The sequence below is a fragment of the Artemia franciscana genome, unplaced genomic scaffold (genome assembly GCF_032884065.1).
Source record: "Artemia franciscana unplaced genomic scaffold, ASM3288406v1 PGA_scaffold_47, whole genome shotgun sequence".
NCBI lineage: Eukaryota > Metazoa > Arthropoda > Branchiopoda > Anostraca > Artemiidae > Artemia > Artemia franciscana.
The window spans coordinates 530,867-543,256 of record NW_027062688.1 but is presented as its reverse complement, the minus strand read 5'-3'; the positions used below and the strand labels follow the sequence as shown (position 1 = coordinate 543,256).

The following is a 12,390-nucleotide window of genomic DNA, read 5'->3' as shown; positions in this document are numbered from 1 at the left end:
TAAATTGGCTAAGACTCGGTTGACCCTGAGTCTCTTTGGATGATACTAGAATGAACAGGAGTCCCTGCAAATAATGCGGTTTTTTCAAGGTGCTCGACACTGATACGAAAAGCTCCCTAATAGTCAACGGTCATCGAAACCTAATGTTAAAAAAAAACTTGTGTACTGCGAGGCTGTGCTGCTGATCCTGAATTTTTCAACTTGATGATTGATTATGTCATGGATTAAACGAGAAACCGGCTCTTCTTTAGACTAAAGTATGAGGGTATAGTTTTAATCATTTGTGACTTCACACATAAAATTGTCCAAAAATTTAGTCGGTAAACTAATTCCGAACAAGCCCTTAACATACTGTTAGAAGAAGTCTTGAAAGTGAGACTTTAGATAGCTGGCAGAAGACAAAATAATGACCATGGGCCCGGCATGTCAAACCGTCTGTTCACCCCCCCCAAACTTGGATCTGTCAGCACGAGAAACAGCTCAATTGAAACAGAAGTTTAGTCTCCCCTCACTAAAGCTGCGTCGATCTTGCCGCGATTATGCCGTTGCGTGTGGTCAAAAGTGTGAATGCATAAAACCAGTGTAACTCAAGTCCTTATTAATGGTGCTAAAATCTGACCCGTTGTTGCTTATGTTTGTTATGACATAGATATAGCCCAAACAAAGTCTTGAGACGCGTCGTAGGGAGGAGGTGGTAAGACTTGGTACTTTTGGGACCGCTGCTGGTACTGCTAAATCAGGCTCCCAACTCTCTTCGGCTCCTGACTCGAACGATACATTGCTTTGCCCATTTATTCCGCGTGTCAGCAGAAACACTCACCAACGCTGTTAAATTTTGACTCCCAGTTAACACGGCTGTAGGCACCCCCCACGGAAAGCCCCGATTCAGATTGAGAGACACCCTTACTTAGTAACTCTCTATGATCGATATCTATAATTAAGAACCAGGCAGGCTTGGGCAGGACCGTTCGAACAGGAGGCAAAGAGCCACTCTTTCTGCGCTTGATCTTCAGCAAGAGCAATAAGTAAGTCATAAGTACCAATAGCTTAGCACCTTTGATACAAAGCTGATTTTGACCTGCTTTCTGTTAAAATGAATACCTAGCTATGAGAGTGGCTACATTTTCCATATATTGCACCTAGAAAGACCCTTAATTACTAAATAAAATCCAAGAAGGAGGACTTATAAGTTCAGAATTTGGGACTTCGTATACTTTAAATCTCATATTTCTTCAAATATACCCTTAATAATGTTACCAATTTTCATTTATTTACAGTAATTTCCAGTTCTTAGTTTTTGGAATTTGATAAAGAGTCAATATTTTATTAGAACTTGAATTCTTTCGAAGAAATTTGGAGTGCTAGTAATTTAAGTTTCACATTTTTAAAAGTAAATCCTTTATAATGCAACACATTTTCTTCTTTTTTACAGTTTAACGAAACTTTACAAGAATCCCCTTTTCTTTAAGAATTTAGTAGTCCTGCGACTTGCCTTTTTCTTTGCTTTGTTCTTTATTTATATACCGGAACCCTTTTATTTTTAGGTTTAAATTTTCTTGAGACTTTTGGGTTTTCTAATACATTAAATGTCAGATTTCTTCAAGCAGATATTTTTACTTGAAGTTTCGCAAATTTTCCTTTTATAACAATCTCGAGATCTAAGTTTGTGTAATTTTGCTAGTGAAACTCTTTTGATGTCATGAATTTCAATTTCCTCAAGGTTTTCGTTGCTCTAAGACTCTACATTTCAAATTTCGTCTAGTGTCAGCTTTCGAATTTCAATAGCGAAACCCTTTGTTTACACTCTTTCAGGTCTTTTTACGTTTCAAATTGATGGGAAGCATGATTGTAGCAACATCAAGGGAGGGTGGATTCTTTGATTTTTTGTTTTCAGATTTTGAAAACTGAAACCTTCATATTTCAAGAATTTCATAATTTTTCACAATTTCCAAGTTTTAAGACTTGATTTTAGTCTTTAGACAAAAATCGAGAAATTTCACTTCTTTCCTCATTTCTAACGTTCAAAGATTTTTTAATTTTCAGATATTGACAACGATCCCTCACTTTTCAAGTAATTCAAATTCTTTCGCAGTCTGAAAGTTCAAAGACTTCAATCTTTCCGACGTCTCACTTTTCAAAGAATTCTGATTTTCGAAATTTTTATTAGTTCTGACGTTTTAATTTTTTGGGTTTGAGAAGCTCTTTACATTTATAGAAATTCAGGTTTTCGCAGTTCCAGAGCTCTGAGATTTAATTTCTGGATTTCGACTACAATACCCTTTAGATTTCAGGGTCTTCAACTTCTTTCAGAACATTTGAGGTCCAAGACTTTATTTTGTAAGAGCTTGACAGCTAAAAGCGTCACGTTTGAAGAAAGTCAAATTTTTTCACAATTTTAATGTTGTAAAAATTAATATCAGATTTTGACAATTAATTCCCTCATTTTCCAAAAATTTCAAGTTTTTTATATTTTCAAGGTCTTAAGACTTTTAATGCTTAGATTCTTACAATTAATCCTTCAAATTCATGGAAATTCAAGTTTGTTCAACAATTTCAGAAATTTAAGACTTTTTTGCGATTGTGATCACTAAACCCTCCTTATTTCATGAAAATGTAGTTTTGTTCACAATTCTAGAATTTTTAGACTTTCAATCTTCAGATTTTTTACATTAAAACCCCTTACATTTCGAGGAAAATGTTTTTTTTAAGAATTTCAGGGTTCTTAAGAATGTTAATTTTTAGATTTTTGACAACAAAACCCTTTACTTTTCATGAATTTTTTTTTTCAGTTTCTTTGTTTTAAAAATTTTAATTTTCAGATTGCGACAGCTGAAACTTTTAAATTAAAGAAATGCTGCCTTAAAAAAAAAAAAAAAAAAAAAAAAAAAAAAAAAAAAAAAAAAAAAAAAAAAAAAAAAAAAAAAAACAAAACCCAATAGTTCTACCACTTCTGTATTTGGAATTTGAACATCTCAAGAAATTCTAGTTTTGTAACAATTTGATAGTTGTAGCACTTTCAGTTATAGAGTTCAACAATTGAACGTTTGATATTTAAAACAATCAATCTTTTTGTATTTCAACAGTTCTTAGAGTTAATTTTCATATTTCATTTTCAATTGAAATATTTTCAATTTTCATATTTCATCTAAACCCCTCGATTTTAGAGAATTTTTTTTTCCGAGAAACTCTACTTTTCTTCTGAGAAACTCAAACTTGAGAAATTCAAGTTTTTATCACAGTATTAGTGTCGCAGGGCTTATAATTTTAAAACTTTGACAGAAAAAGCTTTCAAATAGCAGAACACTCATCATTTCTTTTCGAGATCTCAGAATTCTAATCTATATTCATGTTTCAGAAACTAAGTCCTTTACTTTTAGGGAATTCCGATTTTTAACAGTTTTTGGGTTCTAGGGCTTTTAATTTTCTGGTTTCGACAACTAAAGGCTTCATTTTTCAAGAATTTCAGTTTTTTTTTATTTCAGAATTTTAAGAGTTTTAATTGCCAGATTTTGACAACAAAACCTTTCATTTTTCAAAAAATCCAAGTTTTTTTTTAACGCTTTTCGGCTTTTAAGACATAATTTACAGGTTTCGATAACTGTTACTGCTACTACTACTAATAACTTACTTCAGAACCACACCACCTAATGCCAAAACAGTTACGCACCCTCCTCCTCTACCCCAATCTATTCAAAGCCTCCCTTTTTACACCCTTCCAAGAAGTTCCATTTCTCTTAAGCTTAAGATTTCCATTTCCCCAAGATTCCCTTGTGGTTGGGAGGATGTCCTGAAGACATCCTCCCAACCCATTGGGACGTGACCTGCTTTTTGTTTGGCCCTAGACGATTGGCCAACAAGAACAATCTGGGAATCTGTCATCCTTCATCTTTAGAACGTGTCCTAGCCATCTCATCTTTTTTCTCGTTAGAAGTGTAGAAAGTGAGATTGAACCATATTTTTTGCTAAGTTTTTTGTTTGAGATACGGTCAGTCAGTCGGGTTTCATAGCTAAAAAGCACAATTTTTTTTATGGTTTTGCCCAAGGAATCGGCCAAACTATTATCAATTTAAGAGAAGAAAGGAAATTGCCAGTATGTAAAAGATGTGGGATTATAGGGTACCTCTCAACTAGACTTTTATTTGGTAGCCTTTACTGTGTCCAAAGTGGAAAGTGTTTTATTTTTATATTTTTATTATTTAAGATAGATTGGGAGCTCAGAACATGAAGTTGTTTCCAAGCCAAAAAATTAAATTTTCCCTGGTCTCTTGTGTTAGGGGGTCAAGTGTAATGAAGAAAATGAAGTCGTTCCCTTCTAATGGACCAAAAAGGTTTATACAAAGAAAATGTTTTCTGATTAACTTCAATCTGTATGTCCTTAAGTCAAGGGGAGAAATGGAGAAAAGAAAACAAGTTAGTTTGAACTTCAGGATGCCCAAATTTATTTGGGTATCCTGAAGGCGAGTCCTCATTTGGCAATTCTTAATTCCAATTATCTTTAAATCTCAGCTCTTTAGACGATGACTATCTTATGGTCTTGGTATCTTTTCTTGGTCAAGTTCCGTTGTCAACGTCAACGTCAATAACTTCTTGGTCAACGTCAACAAATTTCTCAAGAATGCTTGTCTTGGCAAAGACAATATTTCCTCGAAGTATAAAGTTAGCATTTCGGGTCATTGAAGATAAGATATATACGTAAACGTAAAAATGGAGCCCAGGGATGGAGCCAATGGAGGACCAGGAAATTTGTAAATTTGGAAGGTAGCGAATCCGTAAGGAAAGTTCAGGTTTTAGAATAGAACTAGAAAATTGAAGTATTTCTTGGAAAGGTCAAACATTAAATCAGGACCAAGAAATAGTGAAATTTCCAATGCTGTATTGATCCTATCGTTCTCAACTGCAATCATATACAAGTAGAGATGAATTTTGGTTGATGAGTGAGAGGCAAATTTGGTCTTGCATTTAAAGTTCTAGAACTTGAAGTTTCATTTGAAGTTCTAGAACTCTACAGTATTTAAGTGCAGTATTGATTTTGAAGTTGAAGTTGCATTTGAAGTTCTAGAACTCATGCAGTATCGAAGTCCTAGAAGCAATATTTAAAAGGATAAATCGTTAGAATGAACTCTAATAAAATTTAATGCTAAAAAGAAAATTAATGCTAAAAAGAAAATTAATGCTAAAAAGAGTAAAATAAGTTATTTAGAAAAAAATAACAAAACTTTTGTCTACCCAAGTGCACTAGATTATTGACTTATTATCGTTTATTTTACAGTTTAGACTGTCCACTAATCGTGAACTTTCATCATTGTCCGTTTCATTGTCCAACGAAGATATTGAGTATATTGTTTATATGATTTTTTTTATAAAAAACTTAAGTATTTAATTTATAAACAAGCTATTGTTTATAAATAGGAATAACTTTAACATGGAACAAAATTTTTAAAAAAGAAGAAAAGAAATAAAGAGACAAAAAATCTACACTTCCGCCGCTCCTGGTTGCAACAACCCTTCCGTACAACAACTCATTCCACCTACCAAAATATCCCAAAACTGCTTTCATCCAGCAAACATTTTTAGCTTATTTTTTTTTGGAATTTTAGAGCGAATGAAATTCAGTTTAACTATGCTTCAAAAATCATACAGCCGGAGAATATCTATTTTAAGATCTCTACGGAAATTGCACACATTAACGCTTTTATTCCATTTCTTCTGTTCCATTCTGAGGATGAAATGTCCAAAAAAAAATCTCCGAACAATAAAAATCTTATTTTCAGGTGTGGAACTTGTGATTTTAGTTGTTTCAATTGGATATAGGTGTGATTTTGTCATGAAGTTTTACAATCAAAGTTAGTGAATCATAACTACTAGTTGAAATATTAAGAATTTAATTTTTTGTCCTAAATTATTGCCAAAAATTAGAAAGATTAAAATAAAGTATATGTCGAAACTTCAAAAAGTCAAAATACTTGTTTTCACAAATGTGCTTTAAATACGCAAAGTTTTTTTGTCGTTATTTCTTCTTTTAAAAGCTTGTATTTAAGTTTGCCTATTTAAGATTAACTAAGCGTCAAAAAGTGTATGAAGTTTCTCATATATACAATTGGTTGTGAAAGTTCATGATTTCAAGCTGATCTAGGGATGGTTTCGATTACGGTTTTGAGGGATGACTTTGGGCATTTGATATCAACGCTCTGATATCAACGTATCATAAAATACGTAGATAATTCAGTAAATTGTTGCGTAAATCCTGATTTTTTTCTGGAATAATAAAGTAGTTGACTTTAAAATACTTTGAACACACGTTCAAAACGACGTTACAAATGTTTACCGTCAATGCTTTCACGTAAATTCTCCTCAGCCTTAATAGCATTTCATTTAATCCTTGTGATGTAGTATTTAATTATAATTAAACTATTGATTAAATTGTTGAAACTGTTGATTGATTAATTAAATTGATGGATGCAAATTCATGTAAACTGTATCTGAATGGTACTAATAAATATCAATCAATAATAAATACAATAAATATTAAATAGTGATGAATGTCGCTACTGGTTTAAAGTAGTAGTAGTTTAATATTTCTAGATTCTTATCAACCTAATTCATTTTTAATCTTTTTTTTTCTCTTAAGATTAAGCAGAGATTACTTGACTGAAGAAGGACTGGTGAATTTAACCCCCCCTGCTTTGCCTCCAAAGAAGCGCCTTTCATGTCCCCCGCCTGGCTCTAATATTTCTGTAGAGGAAAAGACTGACGAATTAAAAGAAAATACGCCGTTACCAGTTAGTGACAAAGTAGAGTTTGAAGTGCCGTCAAATGTACCAATTATAGTCAATACCGAAGATAAAAATAGGTATTTCTGTCTCATTGCGTATATTTTCCTTCTTGGTTTTCTCTTTCTATTGGTAAGGATTGTTGTATTTTTGCTTTTGCTATTAACTTTTATGTGCATCATTTTTATTTTTAATTTGTTTTTTCTTCTTCGTAATTTATTCGTTTTACGTCTTACTGCATTTTTATGGTACTTGGTATTAACCAAGTGACATATAGCGATCGCAAATTTTGTCGGTCTATCTGTCTGTCGGTCTGTCTGTCCCGGTGTTGCTACTTTAGGCACTTCCAGGTAAGCTGAGACGATGAAATTTGGCAGGCGTATCAGGGACCGGACCAGATTAAATTAGAAATAGTCGTTTTCGCGATTTGACCATCTGGGGGGTGGGGGATCGGTTAATTCGGGAAAAATAAAAAAAATGAAGTATTTTTAACTTACGAACGGGTGATGGGATCTTAATGAAATTTGAAACTTGGAAAAATATTGTTTCTTAGAGCTCTTATTTCAAATCCCGACTGGATCCGGTGACATTGGGGGGAATTGAGGGGGGAGCATAAAATCTCGGATATCGCTTAGAGTTGGTGGACTTGGTGGGAAAAATAAACACACGTCCTAGATACGTGATTGAAGTAATCGGAACGGATCCGATCTCTTTGGGGGAGTTGGTGGAGGATGGTTAATTCTGAAAAATTAGAAAAAAACGAGGTATTTTTTACTTACGAAGGAGTGATCGGATCTTAATGAAATTTGATGTTTAGAAGGATATCGTGTCTCAGAGCTCTTATTTTAAATCCCGACCGGGCCCGGTGAAGGGGAATTTGGGGGCGGGGGTGGAACCTAAAATCTTGGAAAACGCTTAGAGTGGAGGGATCGGGATGAAACTTGGTGGGAAAAATAAGCACAAGATCTAGATACGGGATTGACAACTGGAACGGATCTGATCTCTTTGAGGGAGCGGGGGGGTGGAGGATCAATTCTAAAAAATTAGAAAAATGAGGTATTTTTGACTTACGAAAGAGTGATCGTATCTTAATGAAATTTCATATTTAGAAGGACCTAGAAACTCAGATCTTTTGTTATAAATCCCGAGATCTCTGTCAGATCTCTGTATATAAATCCCGGATCCAGTGTCATTAGGGGGGGGGGGCGGAAATCTTGGAAAACGCTTAAAGCGGAGAGATCAGGATGAAACTTGGTGGAAAGAATAAGCACAAGTCCAAGATAGGTGACTGACATAACCGGACCGGATCCGCTCTCTTTGGTGGAGTCGGGGGGGGGGGGGGAGTAATTCGAAAAAATAAGAAAAAATGAGGTAGCCTATTTATTACTTTCGAAGGGGTGATCAGACCTTAATGAAATTTTATATCTAGAAGGATCTTGTGCTTTAGAACTCATTTTAAATCTCGACCAGATCTGGTGAAATTGAAGGGAGTTGGAAGGGGAACCCGGAATTCTGGGAAAACGTCGAAATCTAGGTATCTTACGAATGGGTGATCAGATCTTAATGAAACTTGATATATAGAAGAATCTTAGATCTCAGATGCTCCATTTTCAATTTGAATCGGATCTGGGGACATAGAGGGTCGGAGGGGGGAAACAGAAATCTTGGAAACCGGAAATCTTGGAAAACCCTTATAGTGGAGAGATTGGGATGAAACTTGATGGGAGAAATAAACACAATTTATAGATACGAGATTGACATAATTGGTACGGACCCGTTCTTTTTGAGGGAGCTGGGGGTTGTTAATTTGTAAAAATTAGAAAAATTGAGTATTTTTAATTTAAGAATGGGTTACCCGATCTTAATGAAATTTGATGTTTAGAAGGCACTCATGTCTCAGAGCTCTTATTTCTAATTCCGACCAGATCTTTTGACACTGGGGGGAGTTGGAGGGGGAAACCGTAAATCTTGGAAAACGCTTATAAATGTTGTAGATACGTGATTGACGTAACCGGACTGGATCCGCTCTCTTTGGTGGAGTGAGGTGGTGGGGTTCAGTGCTTTGGCGATTTTGGTGCTTATGGACGTGCTAGGACGATGAAAATTGGTAAGCGTGTCAGGGAGCTGCACAAATTGACTTGATAAAGTCGTTTTCTCCGATTCGACCATCTGGGGGGCTGAAGGGAGAGGAAAAATTAGAAAAATTGAGGTATTTTAACTTACGAGTGGGTGATCGGATCTTAATGAATTTTGATATTTAGAAGGACCTCGTGACTCAGAGCTCTTATTTTAAATTCCAACCGGCATTAAACCTCTGATTTTCCTTTTAAAGCAATCTATTGATTCTTAGAATTTTGCTATAGCTCATACCATATGAGCTCTTGGCTCTTCCGACCTCATCACAAGTGCCATATGAGCTCTTAGCTCTTGTTTTCACAGTTAAGTTTTTCCGTTATTTCTAGTATTTGTATATTGTAGTATATGTCAAGTATTTTTATATTAATCCTGCAGTTGGACCGATGGATCTTAGTTTGACTATAACATGGATTAGAGAGAGAGGGAAATTTAATAAACCATAAAAACAAGAAACAGAATAGCGACAAGAGGAAAAAAACACGTTAATGTGATTAGTGTGAACGTATGGCTTACGGTCATAGGAAAGTGGCTCTGCGAACTGACACTTTACCTTTAATAGACTGTATTAAAAAAAAACAAAAAAAACAAAAAACAAAAAACAATACAATGATCGTAACCAACCCAATACTTCTAGAGCCATCTTACCTGGATTCTGGAAGTACAGCTGGTTTCCTGAAATATCAAGAACGGTGTCTAATCAGAACTGCGTACCTTTAATTTTTGCGAAGCCCTTGAGGTCGTGCGTCTGGTGGGTGAGTGAGTGAATTTGGTTCGTAGGGTTGAGGTGGGCAGGCAACTACCCTTCAAACAAGGCCTGATGGAAGATTTTACTATTTTAAGTGAATTAATTGTCCAAGAACAACCTTTGTATGCACTAGTTCCATCCTCAAATTGTTACTAGTTGCTGAAAACAAAAATCGGGTAAAACATGGAATCGCATGCAGCCAATTACGCTACCTATGTGAAGAGCGATGCGGGGACAATGCATTATTTATTTATTTATTATTGTTTTTTTGTTCACCGAGGTATTTTGTACAGAATGAGTTGTCGTAGAGACTTTGGAAGGAGCTCATCCAATCGGAAATTGAAAGTTCTAGTGCCCTTTTAATATTCAAAAGTGATTGTAGGGCAACTAGCCCCATCCCACGCCCATAGAATCCCCAAATATCTTCACCCCTGGAGTCAATAATCATTGGTAGGAGGCAGTGACTGCAAATTGGAAATGAACTCTTGCCAGCACCCGTGGTCTTTTGGAATCAGTATTGCAAGATATGGAGGGCTCGTTAAATTGTATTAAACGTATTGTCCTATTATCACGATATTATCACAAGGAGGGTCAACGGAGCCAGGTTCAGTATTGGTAATATGATAGCTATCTTTTCCTGGTGTATGCCATTACCAAGATAGTAGAACTTACGTCATTCCAGGACCATCGAATAATGCAATTCAAAATTGATTTATCCCAACGGTAAGGAAAGGTGTTAGGAGATTAAGAATGGTAAATTGCCAGACTTTTAATCAAACGTTCGTCAAAGAACTTGCAAATCTGCATCTCAATTCGGAAAAATAAAAAAGGATCTAGATAAGGAGGCAGTGAACAAACAGATAGTATGAAAATTTGTTTTAATTAAGGCAATACCTCTAACACCTGTTGAGGGAAACAAGCAAATGACTGGTTTACTGGAACAATAGTTGAACCAGAGACAGTTAAAATTGCTATCCAAACGAACGACCCATAATACTGGGGTGTATACTTGGAAGGTTTAAAGATCTTAGAAAATGAAATACGGAGAGCAAAGAGTACCTTATGGAAGGTTTTTAGCAAAAGTGTAGATTCAATTGAAGCTGAAAGTAGACTCTTCAAATCTCAGAAAAAAATCAGTGGGCACACTTGGGAAGTGTAACAAGAGTGCATGATACTCTCAAAGCTGACTTGGAATAAACCCTGAATCGTAAACTTGAAGTGCATGTAAAGGGCCTAGGGAAAACTAGTTCTGTCCTGGTTTATTGCATGAACCCTTGGTATGAAGAGAGGTATGCGTTCCGAATTCTTAAACAGGTCTGGGTCAAAGAAACTGTCTATGACTTTTTACTATTCATAAGTCCGTGCTGATAGGTGTACTCCAAACTAATCGAGAAAGGACGGGATAAGATGAGTACTCAGTATTCTAGACTGGTCTAGAAAAGCTTCACTTTAGATTTTTCCCCCGTACTTAAAACTAGAGCTTTCTTCACACCTAAATCTAGGTGAGAGGATTGTTGAAACAACCGGCCTTATGGAATTATTGTATTAATGTCCTTCCAACTGAAAGTAATGAAACGACTGATTCATTGGCATTTGATAAGTGACATAGAGGCCAAGAACACGATATTTGTTCATCAATTAGTCTGTAAAATGTGAAGTTCTACGGACGCAGCAATTCACCAGTAAGTGTGATGAGTTGAATAAGCTTGTTATGTAAAGAATATTCCTTGGGCATATTTATATACATGTGAGTAGTACATGATAATGCTACTTTAGAATCTATAAATTTGACTATGGAAGGATTAATCTCAGATAGATCTGTCCCAAAATGGAACTCTCATATGAATCGATGAAACTCTCAGGAATCGACAGGTCATCGTATAAGTTAAGGGAGTAAAGTAATTTGAAATTGTTCAAAAAGCCAAGGGTGAAAGACGAGTAAGCTTCCCTTTATGCGATACCAAGTAAGGAATAGTCTTTAGAAGTCGCTTTAACAACGTCCTGAATCCACTCAGGTATATAGTAAACCCTTTTTATCTCAACTTAGCGGAAAAACGAGGATTCTTTTTGATTAGGAGTACGTATATTGGCTAAAATCCACACTTCGTCCCAAAATTATAATCTATGACTAGTTCGTGAAAAGAGTGAAGTAGTTGTTTTTTGTTTTTTTTCAAAAGAAATATATATACATAGCTAGCTGTATATATACTAGCTAGCATATACATAGCTAGCAAATATATATACTAGCTGTTGGGGTGGCGCGAAGCGCCACCCCAACACCTAGTTGGTGGGGGCGCTTCGCGCCCCCCCAAGCCCCCCCGCGCGCGTAAGTCGTTACGCGCCATATTAGTTACGTGCCATTGTAGTTGTGTCCCTATGTCCCACCTTCGAATATAGATATATCTTCTATATATATAAAAATAAGTTGTCTGTCTGTGGATGTGTGGATGGATGTGTGGATGGATGTGTCAGGTGACGTCACCTGAAAAAACTGGATTAGGTGACGTCAAAACTGAAAAAACTAAAAAAAGGCAAAAACTACAAAAAAAAACTAAAAACTAATAAAAAAAATAAAAAAGCTAAAAAACTAAAAAAACTATAAAGGTAAAAACCAATAAAAAACTAAAAAAAAAACTGAAAAAACTAAAAAAAGGCAAAAACTACAAAAAAAAACTAAAAACTAATAAAAAAAGTAAAAAAGCTAAAAAACTAAAAAAACTAAAAAAACTAAAAAAAGGT

The 12,390-nt window shown here is 35.2% G+C and overlaps 1 protein-coding gene across 4 annotated transcripts in view; it reads left to right on the top strand.

Annotated features, from left to right (window-relative positions):
• LOC136041862 (rap guanine nucleotide exchange factor 1-like) overlaps positions 1–12,390 on the top strand; it is a 160,724-nt gene that overhangs the window by 99,324 nt on the left and 49,010 nt on the right. For all 4 annotated transcript variants that reach the window (XM_065726637.1, XM_065726641.1, XM_065726638.1 and 1 more), the window contains one exon: positions 6,629–6,850. In XM_065726637.1, the coding sequence (XP_065582709.1) occupies positions 6,629–6,850 (222 nt within the window). The remainder of the gene's footprint in view (positions 1–6,628; positions 6,851–12,390) is intronic.